Source organism: Balaenoptera ricei, chromosome 8 (genome assembly GCF_028023285.1).
Source record: "Balaenoptera ricei isolate mBalRic1 chromosome 8, mBalRic1.hap2, whole genome shotgun sequence".
Classification (NCBI taxonomy): Eukaryota; Metazoa; Chordata; class Mammalia; order Artiodactyla; family Balaenopteridae; genus Balaenoptera; species Balaenoptera ricei.
In genome coordinates this window covers 76,691,173-76,712,435 of record NC_082646.1, presented here as the reverse complement: position 1 = coordinate 76,712,435, position 21,263 = coordinate 76,691,173, and the positions used below count along the sequence as shown (strand labels likewise).

At 48.1% G+C, this 21,263-nt stretch overlaps 1 protein-coding gene across 13 annotated transcripts in view; it reads right to left on the bottom strand.

Annotated features, from left to right (window-relative positions):
• NAV2 (neuron navigator 2) overlaps positions 1–21,263 on the bottom strand; it is a 411,390-nt gene that overhangs the window by 65,176 nt on the left and 324,951 nt on the right. For 7 of the 13 annotated variants that reach the window (XR_009504671.1, XM_059931256.1, XM_059931260.1 and 4 more), the window contains 7 exons: positions 14,453–14,744; positions 13,008–13,710; positions 9,801–10,268; positions 9,071–9,136; positions 7,687–7,731; positions 5,070–5,230; positions 3,148–3,336 (listed from right to left, as the gene is read on the bottom strand). Coding sequence is in view for 12 of the 13 variants with exons in the window: in XM_059931256.1 (XP_059787239.1) it covers positions 3,148–3,336; positions 5,070–5,230; positions 7,687–7,731; positions 9,071–9,136; positions 9,801–10,268; positions 13,008–13,710; positions 14,453–14,744 (1,924 nt within the window). In the remaining variant the exon portion in view is untranslated. The remainder of the gene's footprint in view (positions 1–3,147; positions 3,337–5,069; positions 5,231–7,686; positions 7,732–9,070; positions 9,137–9,800; positions 10,269–13,007; positions 13,711–14,452; positions 14,745–21,263) is intronic. The other 6 variants (XM_059931259.1, XM_059931262.1, XM_059931267.1 and 3 more) reach the window with 4 other exon arrangements.

The following is a 21,263-nucleotide window of genomic DNA, read 5'->3' as shown; positions in this document are numbered from 1 at the left end:
TGGGCTGCCCTCTCAACCAGCGAAGGAAGCATAACTGAAAACGGAGACCACACTGATGAAGGTTCAGGGCTTGCTTCAGACACGTAAGAAAGCCCAGCTGTGGCCAAGGAAGAGACAAGTGTAAGGCAGGATTGAGTAGAAACACAGAGGGCTGAGAATCAGGAGTTTAGGACATAGTTCTGGCTGCAAAAAGTCCCCAGGTCACTTCCTCTGTTCAACTTTGCCATAAACAAAATGGGGTTGAAATGGCCCATGGGGAGAAGGATAAAACAAAACACGACAACTATAACAATAGCTACCATTGACTGAGTACTTACTATAAACCCCTTTCAAAGTCATTCTGCTAAATGCCTTCCAGGATTTATCTCACCTAATCTTCACTTCAATCCTCTGAAGTAGGTACAGTTATACTTATTTTCCACATTCTAATGAACAGGAAATAGGCTGAACAGGGTCAAGTCCCTTACTCAAAGTCACCTTGCTAACAGTGGAGGTGCCAGGACTTGAATCCAAGTGTAACTCTGGGGCTAGAAACACAGGAGAGCTGCAACACAAGAGTTATTTACTAATAAGCTGCTACGTTTCTGTGGGTTCCATATGAACTGATTTAGACTGTACCAGTTCTTAGGGATGACTGGTAAAGTCCCTGGATTTTTTTTTTCTCCAAAGACATTCATTTGAAAAGTGCCTCAAGCATCTCCCTAAACTGCACTATTAAAGTTGACTTGAAGATTGCATAATGAATCTGATGGAAATTAATTTACCTGAAATAACCTTGAAAGGTTGCACCTGGGCCATGCCTGTACCTCATCTACATACTTATGACTTCCATTTCCTTCAAAATGGAAAGTGCTAATTAAATCCCACAAAAACCTCACTCAAGTACTTGTGCTAATTCTTCCTAAATTTCTTTCTGCTTTCTGGCATATGATATACCTCACTGCCTCTTATCAATATAAGGAGGTTCTATTCGGTCCAAACATGAGATGTGAATTTTTTCCCAACTGTTTCTGCAGTACCAGGAGTTTATACATTCAAGAGGGGAAAAAAAAAGTCATCCCCCAATGGAATTAAAAACACCTAATTGCACAAGCCCTATTTTGTTTTGGTAATGTAATAGCCTTGGAAGAAATAAAATCAATCTGATGCCAAATTTCCCAAAAGATGAAGATGTTACATGTTTCTTAGTATACTGACAGCAGTCTCTACCCCTTCTCCCCAAATTTGATTTTACCTCTGCGCTTCAGTTCCACATCACCATGAATCATCAGGGTTTACAAAAGTCTAGACACTGCTTGTGGGCAAGCCCTTTTTATCAATGTCACTTTGACATCCCAGATATTCCACAGTTGTGCTGCCTGACGGCTTGATTCCAGATGGAATAAAAAATACCCATCTGATGATGATACTGTAATGGTCCTGGACCTTTATGAGGTCAAGTGTGCTTGTTTGGACAAGTTGCAGCACTGAACATGGTTCACTCAGGTACACACGGGACAGAGCAGATGAATAGGGCACAGGGCACTCTCCATTCACGAGTCATTATCAGGAGGGCTGGGAAATGCTTTGTGGCCATGCTTGGTTCGCCCACTGATCAGAAAAATGTTAAAGACAAACTGCCTACTCCTTCACCTTACGGTCAACGTACCCTCCACGATTACTACTGATTTCTAGCTCTTAAATCCAGCAAAACGCTCTCAGTAACTCAGGCTCTGCCCCTCCTTAATCCTCTGTCCCAGTGGGTTCCCACAGATGGGTTTACAGACGAGTGTCTGCTCACTGGACGCAAATGATACATAAATCAGAGTGGAGAGAATTAAGGAAGATAAACCAGGGGGCAACTGCTCTGTAACTAAACTCTTTACAACTTTTGTTAAAAAGAACACTGGGCAGGGCAGAAGCTGACATCTTGCATCTCTCTCCCTCTTGACTTGTTTAGGGGTTTCCTCGACAGTCACAAGTTTATTTGTTCTTTCCTACCAGGAGGATGCTGGGCATATTTCCCCATTCTCACAGGGGCTAGGAGCAGAGGGAAGTGCCTGTGCCTCCCCTCCCCACCCCCATTCTGTTCTGTCCCTGGCAGAAAAGGCACAACTAAGGCTATGGCCCTCCGCCTGGGCTCCATTTGCTCCAAGAGTCCCCCCTCTTCTGGCTGGGGACTTCCAGCTGCCAGGACATCAATGCTGAAGCTCAGTTTTCAGGCTGTAACAGGTACTACCATTACTGGATTAACATTTATATATATTATCTCATTTAATTCTCATAATTCCATGAACCTGGTACTCCTACTTCATCAGTGAAAATACAAAGGCACAGAGAGGTGAAGTTAACTTGCCCAAGATCATATACCTAAGAAGTAGTGGAGTTAGAGTTCAAACCCTGGTATTATAATCTCATATTCTTAACCACTCGTCACTGGTACTGACACCAATGTCTTATCATCCCCATCTCTGGGAAGCTTTTGGGGGTGGGGGTGATGTGCCTTCCCAACATTTTGACTGTTTGCTCCCCTAACTCACACTTTGACTGAAGTAGGAAAGAGAAATGAACTGAGTTAGGAAGATGGCTGATGAAGATGCCCACTGTAGTTTTCTCCCCAAATTCTGATTAAAATGAACAAAACATAAAAATCCAACACCAAATATTCCCAATTAGCAAGCAAAGAAGGAAAAGGGCAAAACTGAAAGCAACAAACTTAAAAAAACTGGTGCTTGAGAAAAGAAATAGAAAATTCTGGAGCAACGGGGGGAGGCGCGGCTGCCGACAGCCCCCCAAAGCCATACGGGTGTGTTGGCACAGGGAAACGAACTCTCCAGTAACTGGCATTGCCAAGATGGTGTGCCAGCAGCTGAGCCTCACAATGGAGGTGCATGCTAAGAAGCTAGCGCCCAAGTCCACGGGAGAGAAGCCTGGAGAGGAACTCGGTCAACTCCAGGGTTCACCCGTGTTTTGTCTTCCCTACAGTCCTGCGAGGTTAATTAAGAGTCAGACCCTACCATGCAGAGTTCCCCAGCTCCGCGCCCCACAGTAAGTGGCGAGTTGGAAACTTGTACGGGTGGACTCTTAGGTCAACGAAGTGAACTCGGTATAGAGGACTGTTAACCGCTCTGCACAGCGTGAGAGAGGGTGAATCTCCTTGCTTCTTACCTTCTTCAAACCCATCCCGGAATGAGCCTGAGCGGCTCATGGTTCTGCTTTTCTCGTCCAAGGACATGGAGCTGTTCCGGAAGCGGCTGTCCGTGTACGGGTCATACTGCCCGTCGGCATTGGAGAGGCTGTGGGTCCTCAGCATGGTCGGGTTGGACAAGCTCATCTGGGTGACAGTGGTGGGACTCGCTGGAAGGAAAGGAGTCAGTCAAAGGGTTGGAGATTCACGTCCCAGTTCAAATCCTGAAGGGGGACGAAGAGGAGGCTGCTTATGATCAGCCATCCCCGTCCCTGTCAACTTCTCTCCCTCGTCTATTTTCTCAAAGGTGGTCACACCAGCATCTGAGCAACACACTTACAGCTAAAAATAAGGGAGGAAAGGTGGGTCAGTTCCAAAGCGAGGCTCTGGGCCTCAGCTTTCCAACTTGGCACATTCAGACAAGCTAGTGTCACCTTCCAGGCATGAGTTAATTACTTTCTGGGCTCATCTGGAACAATTCTCCCTAAAGCCAAAAGCCCAAAATAGTCCAGCCGGGCTTTTGATCAGATGGGAAGCATTTGTGCATGACAAGAAACTCTTGCCTCAAAGAGTTACAGCCAGGAGAGAACAATATGAGAACAGGTCTCACCGTCTCAGATGGGGAGGATTTCATAACGGTGCCTGCAGAGCTTCAGTGCAAAGGGCGTGCATCTACCTTAGCCGAAACTGGCTTTCTTTTTTTTTTTTTTTTTTTTATATTTATTTATTTATTTATTTATTTATTTATTTATTTTTGGCTGTGTTGGGTCTTCGGTTCGTGCGAGGGCTTTCTCCAGTTGCGGCAAGCGGGGGCCACTCTTCATCGCGGTGCGGGGACCGCTCTTCATCGCGGTGCGCGGGCCTTTCACTATCGCGGCCCCTCCCGTTGCGGGGCACAGGCTCCAGACGCGCAGGCTCAGCAGTTGTGGCTCACGGGCCCAGCCACTCCGTGGCATGTGGGATCTTCCCAGACCAGGGCTCGAACCCGTGTCCCCTGCATTAGCAGGCAGATTCTCAACCACTGCGCCACCAGGGAAGCCCCTGAAACTGGCTTTCTTATTAAAATCCTGTCCATTTCAGTCACGTAAAATAGTGCACAAGTATGCATTCGGTTCACTAACAATGAAGAGTTAACCCTTACTTGATTAGAAGTCCTTAAAGATTGAGTTTATTATTCACTATAATCAGAAAAGGCTGCCTCTCTAAAGAACGAGATGAGACTGGAAAAAATATTTCCCTCTCTTTCCGTCTTGGAAGGCTCAGCTCTCACATCCTGCCACCTTCGTGTAACCTTTCCCAGTCATTTCAGCCAGGACTGTTCTTTCCTTTTTCTAACTGTGTATACTTGCTATCGGATCATATGCAGTTTTTACATGGATTCATACAAAGCTTTGAACTGTTCTCTTTTACCTATCTATGAGTCTGTGTGGGTGTTTGTCTCTCTAAAAAAAGCATCCGTTGACATGTCAGCAGGGTTACAAATTCTTTTCCTTTCCTCACTGTGCCAGTCAAAGCATGATGTCACCGGTAGGCATTTCCAAGAATATCTGCTCAGTCAAAACCTGATCTTTATTTCCGGCTTAATAAAGCAATGAGGATGACCAAACATGGGATACGCTATAAAACCTACATCTTCAGAGGTCTTAGAATACATTCTTCTCATTCCACGGATGGTTTGCTCTTTGCTATAACCCCACCTATATCAACCATGTAGAGAAAATTACTGATAGAGAACCAAAACACATTTTTCTTTTCTTTTGCTATCAATTGCCTATAATCAAACTACACTGCTGAGGGCTGATCAGATACTGAGAGTGATGTGACCACATGTCTCTTTCAAAATGCAAGATAACTTCTACCCTAAGGCGCTGATCAACACAGTTAATGCCAAGTAGCTACTCACCAAGCTGAGAAAAGTTGAATCTTGTTCCGGAGGGAGAAGTTACACTGGAGCCAGAGGAGAAAGGAGAGTTGGCGGCAGTGTCCTGCAGGCCTCCTGCAGAGTGCGACCGTAACCATTCTTTTGCGTCTTCTTGTGTGCGAAGCTGGGAGGTGGGGGTGTACCTAGACAGACAGAAAGCAGGCTGGGATTAACTACGAACAGAGCTTATGAAAATGAGCTCTCTGGAGCTGATGATAAACATATAAAAAGAAACTATACATCCAAAGATGACGTTTGAAAAATCAGATCGCTACACATTCCCGAAACTCACAAAGTTTCTCAAAACCTTTTTTGCCACTTGGCTGTCTTTGGGGGAAAACTGCAATTCCTTTCAGTTTTGAGGGAACTACATAAAGGGAACAAGATGGGTAAACGCTCAAAAGAGCCGTCCCTGGGCGTATCTGTAACATGTTGATTCATGACGGTGTCATTTCAAAGCCTCCACCTTGACAGGACTGAAGCAACAAAACAAGCTGCTGTCAGAGCTCTGAGGAAGTTTTAATTAGATAGCTCATGGCACCTGCATTCTGGAGCGCAAGTAAGTGGCCATGAATCACAGAGTATTAGAAACCAGACACGTACAGGAAGGTATGAGGAGACCGACGCTGACAGTAGTTACTAGAATCTGGCAGAAACCAGTCTTCACAAAAGGAACCCCAAATCACTGGGTCTCACACAGGGGAGGGTCTTCAGAAGTCACGTGGTCCACCTCATCATTAATTCTGAAACGTATTTGGTAATGATTTATTGAACGTCTCCAACGTGCCAGGTGCCTTCATAGACATTATCTTACTGAAGCCTCGGATTCTCCCAGCAACACAGATGCTATTATTCCTGTTTTACATTCAGGGAAGGTGACAGCCTGCCTTGAATCACGTGTCGAGATTTCAATCCATATTTGTCTGATTCCCAAATCCATTATGGACGCTGCCTGTGGGTTCTTCTCATTATGCCCACAGGCAGCATCTCGAATGTCTAAAGTGCCCCAGTGGCCAGAGTACTTTGGACTTATAAACAGATTACCGTGGGGTTACTACTGATTACGTAAATAGAGGGATCCTCTTGACTTAGGACAAGGAGTTGTCAGTGTGTTGGTATGGGATGTGTGTGTGTATGGAGTGGGTGAGCTAGAAAGGGAGTCACAGTGAGAGGGAACATAAACACGATTCTTCCTTAATGTTTTTACTATAGTTGGACTTTCTAGGTTCCATCAATTGCCTGAGGATTCCCTGTCACTTACCTCTATTCTGAATTTTTTTAAAAACAGATTTTAAAAGCCAGAGCTACATAATTTTCACAGAATAGAGCTGCTCCAGAAATATACACATTAGCATTACGACATGCTGATATTCGAAGACGTGAGCTTCCTCTGGGAGCGACGCTGGGGCATCAAGGTCAAACTCACGTGAAGAGTGGATATGATTTAAGCATTAGCCTGAGTGCCGACAAGCATGACGAAAACTGTTAAGTACAAAAGGCCTTGCCAACTCCCCCCTCGAAGGCCACCGTGCTGAACTTCCTCCCTCGGGAGGTCTGTTGGGGGCTTTTTCAATACTTTTATTCTTAGATTTTTAGATTTGGCCTTACTCGGAACTCCTGTTGAAAGGAAGCATTGATACCTACCTCCCATTACTGGTCAAAACGCTCTCAGCCTTAAGAACTGCTGGTTATTAACTACAGACATACATGACAGCAACGAAACATTTCATTCCAAGTTCCACGTTTTGCGAAAGCACTTACTGCTCGGTGCAGGGTGAAGCCGATGCTACAGAGAACAAGGTGTTTAGAGAGCGGGAGAAATGACAGCTGTAACCGTGTGACATTAAGGTCACGGGGCAGGCGTTAGGACTGAAGTTCTTCTGGTTGGCAAAGTGAGGTGGATGGCGTGAGCAGTGGTGACTTATAGCATCTTGTTTCACCAGGACCAGCGCCAAAAACGAGCCATCACTTACAGTGAATGAAAGGACATTCGCTCTTGGAAAGAAAGTCTTTACTTTCTTTACATCAAAAAAAATGAACACACCCATGTCTTGTTGGGCATTGAAAATTGACCCGATTTTCCATTAGAATATTCAGACAAGTGCAAAGCGCCTGTCCTTAGCAACTTTCCATGGGCCAGAAAGTTAAAAATCTTCAAATTGGGCGGGGGTGGGGGGGGAATATTTCTCTCCTTTGCTCTGTGTCCTGGCTGACAAATCAACATGCTACAAGTCATATCCTTTCTCTTGGAAGACAGCCCGTGAATGGAATGGTCATGGCGAAGTGATTAGCGATTAAACCCACTGGCCCCAGAAGTAGCGGTAACTGCTCTCCGGGCTTGCTCAGGGTTGGTTGTCATGAGATGGTTTGACCACAGTAAGCCTGAAAGAGCACAGCCTCTGCTCAAGCAAAGAAGCCGACACATGGACAGATGAGAACGAGAGGGTGGCGAGGGGAGCCGTCATCCAAAGGGTCCTGCTGCGGTGGCCAAAGCGGGGACCCCCAGCCCAGCCCGAGCCCCACCAGCCATGAGAGAGCCACACAGCCAAGCCCCAGAGCCACACCAGATGGCATGGATGCAAGGAGAAAACACAGATACCTGAGTCCTTTCTTAGGCAAAGTGTTCCTATCAAGGTGCGGGTCACTGTAGGAAAGTTAAAACAAACATAAGAACCTCAGAGAAGCACAGGGAAAGCAGGCCATATGAGGGGGGAAAGGCTAAGGAGGAGCCAAGAGACCTGGAGGAAGAGACTCACTTCACCAGGGAGCGGTCCTCTGCATGCAACACATCCACAGCCACGGGAACAGAGGAAACCCAGGCCTGCGTTCACACCCAGCATCCTCCAACCCCGTCCCCAGGAGGCCTGAGCCGCTCGGCCCCAACTGCTCCTCCTTTTCCGCGGGTTCAAAGCCAAACTCAGGAGCTGCCCCCATCTGGAAGCAGAGCCCATGCCTTCCGCGGCAGACAGAGATGCCAGGCTCCGCGCACCCCTAACCACTCTGGCCCACCACCAAATGCCACTGGCGATGACTTCAAGTGAGAGAAGGGACTTGCTGGAGAGTTTCAAGAGGCCAGCAGTCTGCATATTTGGAATTCATCTGTAACAAGTGAATTCCAGGTCCCTCTCAGTTTTCGAGGCTCTCATTGGGCGTAGCTGGGAGCTGAGCCCTGGGCAGAGTTGGGGCATGTTACGACCTGCTGGCTGATAAAGTCACACAGCATTTGGATTTCCAAAGAGCTAGGTGTAAAGGCTTGGTCTATGAGTCTGACAAAAGCAACGTTTTCGCTGTTAATGGGGTGAAGAGGGTTTTCATTAATTTTTTTTCCCCCCTAGCATGAAACAACATCTGCTCATTATGTTTGGCCAAGCCATGGCTTCCCCACAAACTCAAGGTCAAGGTCCATCTCTGAGGCCCACCCTCAGGGCATCTGGGGGCCAGCAACACTCCACATAGTCTTCTTACTGTTACAGAAAACGGGCACACAGAACACAACAGCCTGCGAGACACAGAGCCAAACTGCAGCAAAGGCCTTTGAGAGGGCAAACAGCCAGCTGCGTTGGGGAGCAGGGGTGGGGGAGACAAAGGTGCGGGCCGCAGAGCCGCGTGGTGGGCGGTAGGTCACTTCTGGGCTTGGAGGGGGAGGGGAGAGAGGAGAAAGGGCAGGAAGCTGGGAAGCAGGAGCATGCCACGGGGAGGCTGAGATGCCAGTGAGAGCTTCTGCCGCCCCTCGCCAGGTGGCAGGTTTGAGGTTCCTTCCCAAGCTGGGAGAGGAGGGGCCCGCCCCGCTCCACCTCTTCCTGAGCTTTGTGGGCAGCGGAACAGACCCTCACAGGCATGTCTGGGGGGTCACAGAGCACACCGGGGCCACGAACACAAGCGGAAGCCGCAAGCCAACAGCCTCACACAAGACATCTGGCTTGACACAGGGGGGCAGAGGAAGCTAGAGGCTCGGTGGCGTCCCCGGCCTACAACGTCATTACCTGTCCTGTTTCCTGGGCAGAGTACTTCTGCAGAACTTAGGGCTAGCGGCAGGGGAAGAGAGAGGGCTAGAAGGCCAGGCAGGTGGAAAACAAGAGAAGGAGCATTAGATTGGGAGGAGGGGGTGGGGTTATTATACGCAACAACTAGAACATTCTTCTCATTTCCAGTGCTGATACTGCCTTTCTTCTCCATGTGGAGAAAATGGACTTGTATCATTACTGCAGTGAGATTCAGAGCTTTGAGGACAATTCTGGTTTCTTGATTTCCTATCACTCTGGCCCGCGGCCCTTCAAGTAGGAGGGTGTCTGCCCCGAGGACCAGCATATGGACTCAGCTGCTTAAGGAACACCCCACCACATGCTCTGCGGCTACAGCTTGGACCTGCTTGGACCACACAATTACAAGGGGCAGGGAAAGAGGCAGTTGATGAACAAACAATAAAATGGAAGGACTTCGAAGGCGGAATGCCCTTTCAAAAGGCAGCATGAAATCTGCCCCCAAGAGACTTCCAGCAGCTCCATGCACTGAGAAAAACCACAGTGAAAAAGTTAACAGGAAGCAGAGCCTGGCTTAATCCATCCCAAACTGGTTTCCCTCTGGAGAGACGATCAGAAAGAGAGAAACCTCCCAGCAACGGTGAGTTAACACTTGGGCTTCCTGACATAATCTCTGGACTCTTGGAAGGGCGTCTTTCGGGGAGATAAAGGCAGCCAAATGCACAGCACCAACCTTTCCGACAGTGTGGTCTTCACACTGTTGGTTCTGACAAAGGGGGTCAGGGCGTCATCCTTAGAGGCGGCAATGAGGCCGGTGGAGGAGTTGTGACTCAGCGCCCCTCCGCTGCCCAGGGAGATGTCAATGGACTCGCAACTGGTGTGGAGGCTGCTGACCGACTGGAAGCCCAGGCCGTCCTTGCTAACGGCCGAGGAGCTGCTGGCGTGGGTGCCCCACGTGAGGCTGTTGGAGGGGCCCGAGTGGGCGGAGCCGGGGCTGGAGGCCAGGGGGGACTGGGTGCTGTCTGCGTTCTTACTGTAGAGAGGGCTGCTGCCGCCGCTGCTCAGGACGCCGCTGCCCGAGGGGGACTCTAAGTTACCTTGCTGGCTCAGGGTGGCATGAGGGTTGGAGATGACCACCGAGTTTTTCATGTTTTCGGCTGTGGCGATGGGCACTTGCTTGGTAGGCTTCCCACCAAAGAGTCTGCGAAGAGACAAAGGGTTGCACGGGTTGAACACCCAAAGCCCAGGGGCGCTGGCCCATCAGAGGAGGGCGGGGCACGGGAGCTAGTGAGAGTCCCTGGGGAGGGAGGCGCGGTCCTTTCTACAGCTCAGGGCGCTCCCCTGGGAAAGGCTGCCACACACAGCGGGCCAGGGCACTGGTGGAGCAAAGGCTCCACCTTCAAGTTCTAGGCTGCTGCTGAGACCCTGGATCTACCTGAGCCAAAGGGAGACGGGGAGTAATTTTCTACCGGCCTATCCCTCGCTGGTCCAACATCTTGCTTTCCTTTCTTTCCATAAATAGAGTAACTAGAAAACTGCCCTTGCCCAGGAAACATCTCAAGGGAAAAGAGCTGCTTTAATCACCTGTATCCATGACCCCAGGCACAAAGCAGGCACTCCGTTTATGACAGTTCAGCTCCAAAGGATTTGGTTTCTTTGATCTCATAAGCAAACATGTAGAATCAAGAACAGGAGGCTAGATCTGGAGGCGGCCTGGGCAATGTATCCTCTCAGATGTATTCTCACATGAAAGCCCAGCCTGAAAGATGTGTCTTTTAGGGCCAGAGAGCTAGTACTGTCCAGTGATACACACAAACCTTGTGGGATTCACAAGATGTTCGACCAGACACGCTGGGTGTGAACTGTGTCTCTGTGATAGACACACAGTAATGCCATTGCACGTCATCTCCCCCACTGCTCATGACCACAAATGTGCTGTCAGAACGCAGGGTATGGCACAGACACTCCCCTCTTCCGTTGGCAGAGGGTTCTCTGCTAGGATGGAGAAACTGTCTTAAAGTCAAAGGACAGTACATGCTCTAGAAATGTAACGGCTTTATTCTATCCACTAAAACTGTCATGGAACAGGTATCTCCGAAAAGAGACGATACTACTACATACTATGATAGGCAGGTTGCCCTTCACCCAGCTAGTCAAAGTGGTGTGAGTTTGACCTCCGACCTCTCCAAACAGTTGTTACAAATCCCAATTGTTGTAAAAATCAATAAACACATAATCAACCCTCACTACAATGTCTGGTGACAGAAGAGGAACACTTTTTGCCTGGTGACAGAGAAAGAACTATCTTGTTGCAGAACCTTGGCTTTAGAGTGCTTACATACTTCCAGTGTCAGGGACCTCACTACTTTATACTCCAAAGGCTAACTGGCTCCATTGCCAAGCACTTCCAATTGTTACAAAACCAAAATCTAACCCACCTTCTTCCAACTTTTATGCCTTGCTCCTAATCCTGCTATGTGTAACTACACAGAAAAAGCCCAATCTTTTGTCTGTTAGTCCTTCAAACCATTTGAAGAGAGCTATCACACTTCACCTAAGACTCCTCTTCTTCATACTAATGCACAACGAGAGCATTCAGAACACCTTAACAATTTAGGAAAAATGTAACTGCTAGGAATGGGCTGAAAGGTGCTCAATTCACAGCCTAAGAAGCTGCATGCATTTTCAAGTATTCTATTACACTAGCCTAAGGGTCTAGTAAAATGCCTTTGTAGTTACTAAAGGAAATCTATAATACCAAAGAGTGAATATTACATATAATACTTGAGGCAAGAAGCAGAGAAAATTTTCATTTACAAGGCAACCTGTTAAAACAACAAAGAGCAGCCCAATAGGACTTTTCCCTGAAAAAATAATCATTACTGAAATTCTAATAATCAAGTCTAGACAAAGAACAGTGAACTGCTGCATTATACCTTTCATGTGGAATGCTTCTTCTGAAGGCTTTGCAAACATTCCCATTCATCCCCAAATATGTACATGTGCACATAATTTTTATTTTTTCACTGCTAAGTTTTCTATCCTTGGACTTACTCTTTCTTATGACAAGAAATTTCCTGAAAAGGTAGGATGAACTCTGCTCTATGCAGCTGCAGTTTTAAAGTGGTCCAGTGGATATTATAATGAGATACTATGGAGAGGCAAAAGTTGTATAAACTGAAAGGAAACTGTTTTTAAGAAGTGAATAATCAATTTTAAGGTACAAATTTCCACTCGCTGTGGAAATGCAGGAAAATGCCTTTTTCAGGTAATAGGAAATCAAATTCTCTTTTTCAGAAACGCTTCTGCTTTGTTTTTTCTTTCTTTTTTTTTTTTTAAAGGAAGCTAAAATTTCAGGCACTAATTTGGAATTATGCATGCAGTATAAAAAAGTATGTGGGGGATATTGGACTATTTGGGGAAAAGGTCTGGCCATTATGCCACTGTCTGGCATAATGATGAGGAATCTGAGCCACAGAGTGAAAACAAAACTGTTTCCCTTGAGCTCCCCATCCAGATCTAAGGGAGTATTAGGATCTCATCTTCAATGGTAGCTAACTTTTATTGAGTACTTACTATGGGCCAGATGTAGCTACATAGATTAATGGACACAAGAACCCGTAGGTAGGTATCATCATCCCCATTTTACAGATGAGGAAACGGAGGCAGAAGTATTAAGAGAGGTTACATGGTGGCTAATTAAGGTGGACCTAGGATTCAAACCCAGGATGATTGATTCCAGAGGCTTATGTTTTTCATGCCAACATGGGAAAATAATCAGTTGACTGCAGAATTGCTGGCAGCATTCGACCAAACAGCTTTACCCAAGGACTGAAGTGGAGAAAACCAGAGGTGTCTTCAGCTAAGAAAACAGGAAGTTATTAATCCAGGATGCCACTCCACGTATTCCAGTTCCGCTCGGCGCCATTTACCCACTTACCTGCGGAGCGTGGGAGAGGCCACATCAGGGTACTTGGCCCCTGGCTGGAGAGTGGCCTGAGCCGCACTAGACACAGGCTGGGCTGCCGGGTTCACCTTCACTGAGTTACAGGAAGCCACGCTCTCGTTGTCGGATGAGATGCCTTTCTCCTTATCGGTCTGGTTGACCAGACCTGGCAGAGAGCTGCCCAGGGCTGTCTTGGAAGGCTCCCTCAGCTTGGGCACCGGCAGGCCTGCTGACTTGCTACTGATGTTGGAATCTATGCTGCTGGTACTAGACCTGTTCCCAGCCCCATTCCGGCTGGTGGATTTACTGGGCCTTGGCAGACTCCGGTACTGTAAATTTGTCCGGGAGCTGAGAGACAGATACCCGTCATCCTGATTCTGAGCCCCATCCATGCTTGTCTTCCGACCGGTGGACCGACCGACAAGTGCGGACGACTTTGGGATTTTGCCCAGCGTGGCTGACCTGCTGGTGACAGTGGCCCCACTGGCTGTGATCATGGCCAAACCAGCGGCAGAGCCACTCTGCTTCTTGAACCCAAAGCTGTTGGCATTGGCAGTGGGCGTCCTGGAGCTGCCGGGGAGGGGTTTCTTGGATTCATCACCGCTGCTGCGGCCAGCATCTGACGGGGAGCGCTTCACCTGGGAGGCTTTGGGAGACAGCCTTCCTTTCTCAGACACCTTTGCATCATCTGTTTTTCCTAAGAGAGAAATCAGAAAGGTTAGCCTGCACACCAAGAAGCCAGCTCCGCCAGCTCAGACTGTTTAAAATTCTCCCCTCCTCCAAAGAACTAGTTCGCTTTCTCCTGGGGGAAAGCAGTCCCCTTGGGAGACAGAGGAAAGAGCTTTTTATAAAGATAATCGTGTCTACAACTGTCACCATGAGCCTTTTAGGAGATGTCAATGGTTTTCCTCATTCGCAAAGCAATCTAAATTTACCCAGAATAAAGCAAAGCCAGCCAATCACTGATATGTCTGGGAAAGAGATCTTGTGTTTTATTGACCATTCTCCCTCTGTCCATTGAAAAGCTGTCCCTATCATTTTCAAGGGGTACCCCACCTTCCTGCAAGAACACTGCCCTTGTTTACATACATCCTTAAATCATGGACAACATCAATTCAACACACCAACAGCTCCTACCCACGTGCTCTTGAATAGCCTTCACCGGGTATGTCAGCTCTGACCCAGCTTAAACCAATTCAACGTGTCTCGGCAGTTGAACCATCTTCAGAATTTAAGAGGCTCTCATGCTTACATATTTCCACTTGGAGAAAGGTAAGGATGTGAACCTTTCTGAAAGCTGGCTATGAGCAGGGTCTAAACCCTAAGAAGAAATACCTGTGCATTTTATAGGGATTTAAAAAGTATCATCAAGCCCTCGCTAGAGTGACTGCAGTTCAGGTTTTGAAAATGACAAGGGCCCACGCATGCCTCTGACTCACCAGTTCCTGGGGTCTTGAGCGTGCCTGCCGGGGCAGCCGGCTTCGTCCTCGGCATGGTGATGCCCACCTGAGCTGTCATGCCTCGCCGCCACGAGCCTGTCTGAGAGATGACGGGGTTCTTCTTGCCCGACGTGCTTTTGTCGGACTCGTCAGACACATCAGAAGGATTCCGCCTCCACTTCGACCCTGGCTCCATCTTTATGCCACTGTCTGACCCTCCGTCTGACTTCTTGACATCGTCGCCGGACCACAGGGAATTCCTCTCCACCTGTGAGTGTTTCTCAGCGTCGGTCTGCGAAGGAGACCCTCTGAATCAGTCCTTCTCAAACCCCAGGCTAGAGAGCCCCTCACCCCAGAGCAAAAATGCCCACGCACTGGACAAGTTAAGGGAAAAATAACAGAGGACTACTTGAAAACGTTTGGGCCTTTGTACTCTGGTTATCTTGTTAGGAAGCCTGATTTGTTGGGTCCAAGGAAAGTAAAGCATACGAATATGTCCTAAAAGGGAGTGAGGGAGGAGAGTAAAAAGAGCCAGAGGAGAAAGAGGGACAGAGCCCCATGGAGGAGGACCGATGGACGGAGCTGTGACAAGAATTCAGCCACCAGCTCCGCCACTTGGCGACGCGCCTCCTCTAGCTCCGGCAGCCTGAGCTCTATCCAGCTCGCGGCCTCCCAGCCCATCTCCCTTTGTTCTGCCAGCTCCCGATCACTCCACTGGCAGCCAGATCTCTGGATCTAGCACAGCGCCACAGTTTAACACACCGAGAGTGAGCGAGAGAGGGCGGCTGCTAGTTCCCCTCGCATCGGGGAGAGAGAGGGGCTGAGAGGAAGCAAAGCCTCAAAAGCCGCTTCCCTCCCCACCACACCACGCTAAAAGCCAGAGGGTGCCTGCTCCCACCCCAGCTCCATTCATATGCCGCTGCTTGCTCCTCTTGTGGGATTTTGGGCAGACAAGGGATATAATTAGCCAGCTTTCTTTGGAAGAGGCCTGACCTGCTGGCCACGGAGCCCAGGAGGGGACAGAAGTGGGATGGTTAATCATTTGCTGCAGTTGAAAGCCATAACTCGCTCACCAGAAAGCTTTGGGGGCCTCCCTAGGGGCTGGGGCCAGTCTGAGGAGATTTCAGCAGGGAGAAGCAGTGCAGTGAATGGGGAAGGGTGGTCCGCAACACTTTAGGGCGGCTCCCCTGCGATACAGGTCCCGTATTTGCTGTACTTAACTACCAAGAGGGCAGCATCAGCAAGGTAGGAAGTCAAGATGACCCCCTGGCAAGAATCTGGCCTGATGCTTCGAGATTAGTCATTCGATATTAGTACCGATGGCTTCCTGCATGGAATACACTGGCTGAGTGGGAGCAAAGACACATACAGACAAGCAGCCCAAGTTCAATCGCCTCTCTAGCACCACCACAGCCTCCCCCCTCTCCCTCAGCCACCTCACGGGTGCCTTCAGTTGTTTGGTCATTCCTCAAACATTTCCACGAGGTACTAGGCATAGAGAGAGGAGGAGGACAGAAACACTCCTGGGCTGCAAGAAGCTCATCGTTCAGCTGCGGCAAAGGACAGAGACAGAGGCGTCCCCACAGCAGGCACGCAATCAGGCTTGGTGAGGACATGAGCACATCGGTCGGCGAACACATGCTTCTCGAGCTACAGCACACTTTAACAAAACGACCTCATCCGACCGCGACCGCTATCTGGTCAAGGAGGGTGAGCAGGTAAGTAGAACTGCCTTCATCTCAGTTTTACAGATAAGTGGAAACTCACGGTACTTGCTCCATGTCCCAACTACACCAGCCCGTGTTCCTCCCTCTAAACCTCCCAGTGTATTCATTCAACCAGAATTTTCTCCACGCCCGTGGTTTGCCGGGCACTATGGTGAGTCTGAGGATCTGTGAGTAAGATTGGTTCCCATCCCTTCTGAAGTTTACGGTCCAGTGAAAGAGGCAGGGATTGGAAATATAAGACAAATAAATGGAAAAGGACAAGGAGTCTGAGACAGAATTACAGGCAGTGATGTAATTTAGAGTATGATGATGGGGGTAAGGGACAGTGGTCTGGTAAGGCCTTTTTGAAGAAGTGTCCTAAAGGATGAGCAGAAACTTACCGAGAGAAGAGTTTAGGGAAGAGCAGGCCAGGTAGAGGTAAGAGTATGTGCAAAGGCCCTGAGGCAGAAAATATCTTGGCTTTGGAAACATTCACTCAACAAATATTTACCCGGTACCGCTGTGTGCCAAGCAAGCTTTTGGGTACTGGGAATACTACAATGAATGAGAACAAAATATCAATACAAATCATTAACCTCCTGGAGCTTATGTTCAAGTACATTCTAACACATCCGTTTACACTCTAAGAGGTACTGAAAACTTAGCACATACCACATCCTGGGGTACTGCATTAATTATTCTTTTAATGTTCCTATACCTTATTTTTCCTGATCAAATTATAGTGATGCTAATAGTTGGAGCAGTAACAATTAAAATTTACTAAGCATTTACTATGTGCTAGGCACTGGGCTAAAGTGCTTTACATGTACCATTTAACTTAATCTTCACCAGAAACCTATGAGGAAGTTATAGTTCGTAGTCTCAATTTTACATGAGAACACTGAGGCACAGAGTGGAAAAGAAAATTGCCCAAGATCACACAGTGCAAGGATTCCGGGGAACCTAAGTGCGGAGCCCATATTTTAGCCATCATGCCATGCTGCCTTCCTGGAGGACAAGTCCAAGGACTTGAGGATGCTGCATGTCCAGGGGCACCTAACATAATACCTACACCCAGTAGATTCTCCTTCCATCCTGGCTGGCCGGTGGTTCCCCAGCTCCAATTCTGGAGCAGTTCCAGCCTAGCCTCTGGGTGGGACCTCCAGAACTGATTCCACCCCAGTGGCAGAGAGAGTGCACACATCCCTGGTCTGGGACTACAATTGAATCCCCCACTGGAAAGAACAATTATCCAACCATCACAGCCCCACAATGTGGTCCAGGGTGGCCGGCTTCCCAGCTGCTCTCGGCACAGCAGCCTCTGCCCCGGGACATTATACTGGCTGTGAGTGCACATCTCCCTAGCAAACCCCTGCTGAGCTGTGTGTCAGATCATGTGGTGGCACCAGGAGGGATTAAAAGATGAAGAAGGGCCAGCCTCTCTGTTCCCAGAGCTTACAACAGGAGGGCCAGCTGGACGGCCACATGGGATGTACAAAGAGCTGCACCCTCCCCTTTGCCAGCTGTTCCCATCTCAAGTGGTACCTCCTTTCTGTAGATTTTTCTACTGCCCCTACCTGCAAGCCCACTTACTCATTCAGCATCTAAGAGGGAAGGCAGGGAAATAGCCACACTCAAGGAGGAAGAGGGCCTGGAAGATGGGAGAGTTCTCCCCTGAGGGCCCAGGTTCCCCAGAGACTGAAGAGGGGAGGCCAGTCTTCTGAGAGCGAGAGGATGGAACCAAGGCGCTGAGGAGCGAGGTGCAGCCGTGGGGCGGGAGGTGGAGGGAAGAGCATGGGCTTGGGGTCGGACAGACTTGAGGTCAAGTACTAGGTGCTGCAACTGCCTCCTGTGCTGTGTGTGACCCTGAAGGAAGTGGCTGAGCTTCTCTGAGATTGTTACCTTGTGCATGAAACAGGGGTGATAACAGACAGGTGTCTCAGAGAGCTGACGGTGGGCGCAATGAGCTCAATGTGGAGGGACTCAATTTTAACAGTGGCTCTTTTGTCACCAACTGTCCCCCCTCTGAAAATCTCCGGCACTTTAGCATTTAATCTATTTCTGTCTTGCATTAAGGTGAACAGGGTACTTGTCTTTTGTGCTCTTGGGCCACAAGCCTCTAAGAAGCCAGAGACACTGCCCTCTTCAAGCCCACACCATCCCCTGCAGATTGAGATGCTACACTGGCTAAAGTTGGAGTCCCAGTAATAACAGAAATTAGGATCGGCGTCAGCATCATCACCTGCCGCCTTTCTTACTGGGCACTGGGTGCCTCCGCACACATTATTAGCTCATCTAATCCTCTCAACTTGCACTTTTATCCGTATTTGACAGACAAGGAAAGCACAGGTGTGAAGAGGAAAGGTAACTTGCCTCAAGTCAGGAGCAGCAGGACCCAGCAGGTGGCAGAAGGGGTGCCCCACTCACACCCCAGCCAAACCCTATCCTTACGTCCAGACCATCATCCAGAGAGCATCCAGAGAGCTCCAGGATTACTCAGGGTCACACAGGACAGGAATCCTTGCCACAGAATTCAGAATTTTGTTTCCTTCAGTAGCAAAAAGTAAACTCACATGGAATTACCATTTTTTCCCCTTGTATATTTTATTAAAATTTCAAAGGCAGTGAAAATGAGAGGAATCTTGACATATGCCTTTTTTTGTACCTTGGCACCTGGAATGGAACCTTCCACAGACTGAGAGAAAATGCTGAGTCACAAGGACCCGAAGAGATAGATGAAAGGGATGTGGGGAAGTGATGTTCACGTGTGAAAGTCTTCTGCCACCAACACACTGTCCTAAAAACAAAATGCTGCAAAACATAAGATGAAATGCTCTGACACTACAGAGAAAGGACATGAATAACAGTCAACTTTTGGTTCCTGACATGAATGGAGGAGAGAAGCAGAGGGATAGGTAATATAGAGGAAGGAAGGAAGGAAGGAAAGGGAAAAAGGAAATGGAAAGGAAAGGAAAGAAACGAAACGAACCGTCTGAGCAACTATTGAGAATTAGGCTCTGAGGGAATTCCCTGGAGGTCCAGTGGTTAAGACTCAGTGCTTTCAACTGCCGAGGGCCGGGGTTCAACCCCTGGTCGGGGAACTAAGATCCCGTAAGCAGAGTGGCACAGCCAGAAAAAAAAAAAAGAAAAAGGAAAAAGAAAAAACGAATTAGGCTCATTTATCTGAAAGCGTGTTCAGATAAAGAATGTCCATATCGCTCTCACACTCACCCTTCAAGATAAGCCTAGTTACCGTGATTTTATGTAATCACGGGGAGGCAGAGGCTTGGAGAGGTTGAGCTTATCCAAGGATGCCACAGAGCTAGGAGCTCAACCCTGACTTCCAAGGCCGTACCTTTTCCCTGACGCTGCAGCCAGACTCACCGGCTCTCCTGGAGAAAGTTGGTCAAGAGGCTGTCAGACCCCAGGCAGGGAGATGCTTTGCCCAGCACACTGAGAGGCAGTGAGCAGAGGCCGATGCTGGGTATCTGGGCACGGGTGCCCCATCGAAGACCCTCCCTGTGCTCCTCAACATCCTTGAGGAAACAGTCACTCACAGACAAAGGGGACTTCCATCCCCCAAGGATCGCTCCTCTGTTACCGGCTGCCGCCTCTCTCAAGCAGCTAAACGAGGCTGTTCCTTAGGCTTCCAGACGATAGCTCCCCTGTTCCTTAGATGTACTTCCTTTTGGCTGGTCTTCAGAGGCTTTTCAAATATGAAAACTTAGGCAGGCAACCTGTCCTCAACCTGCTTTCCCAGTGGACACACTGGGCTACTTCTTCTTGCCTTTCCATGCCTCGCCCGGGATGCTTTGTGTTGCCCATTTGTCCAGGGAAACCCATGTGTGATGGGAACCTGAATGAGCCCTGGGGAGGATGGCAGTGTACACCTTCCCGCTGCCTGACGCTGCTCTGAGAGGAGTAATGGCCCTTAGCCTTCCTCAGAGTGCTACAGGGGAGGAGGGGAGAAGGCTGCAATTTATGTGGATTCAGATACTTGGAGATGCTCCCTGGACAGGAACAAAGGAATTCCAAAGAAACCATCTCAGCAGGAATCTTTGTAACTATGGGTGCAAGTCTACATTTATTTTATTCCAAGACCTACTTGCTTAATTTTTATTTAAATATTTTAAACTCAGGTAATTGTAGAGCAAAAAACAACCCAATAAATAGTAAACTCTTTACAACCCTTGACGTTATCTTTCTGATCTTGGTCAAAAGACATGCTTGTGTAATATTCTTGAAGCTTTTCTGATGTGACATTTGCTAGATGAAAGCAAAGAGCTGGTCAAGGAGGGGGGGGGGCCTTGACATTAACCAAATTCAAATGTATCATTTGTAAATCCCAGATGTTTACTCTGTATCAATGTGGAAAACAGATTCTAACTCCAGGTTTGTGGGAGGGGAACAAAGACAAGGAGACTGTTCCCAACAGTGTTTTGTTGGCTCAGTGAGCATTTTAGGAGCAAGCTTCTTCCTACCTTGCAAGTAAACAAGAGAGAAACCTACTGATTTACAGATCTCTCTCTCCTCTCTGTCTCCATCTGTCTCTCCTTCTCTCTTAGTTCCCCAGCTCCGTATCTAAGAACTGTCTAGAAGCTTGGTTGTTGTTACTTTGAAATTAAAATGAGTCTCAGAAAAAAACAAAAATTAGTGTCCACAAGGAAAGGAAAACGGTGGATATCTTTTTTTTGGCTGTGCCCCACGACATGCAGGATCTTAGTTCCCCGACCAGGGACTGAACCTGGGCCACGGTAGTGAAAGCACCAAGTCCTAACCACTGGACTGCCAGGGAAGTCCCGGAAACTGTGGATATTGTAACATTTGGCAAGTGGTAGGGACACAGTCTGGCTGGGTGTTTCTAACTTGTGTCTAATAACTAATTAAACAGTAATCAGTTGGTGGTGTGGCTTACGTTTTTTGGGGTTTTTTTAAATTAACTTTTTAAAAATTGAGGTATAACATTCATATACTGAATGTACAATCTTAAGTATATAATTGGAAGAAAATTTCTGAAATTAACGTACATAACTACCCCTCAGATCAAGATATGGCACATTATCAGTACCCCCCAAATCTCTGGGCTCCCTTCATTTGGGTAGTTT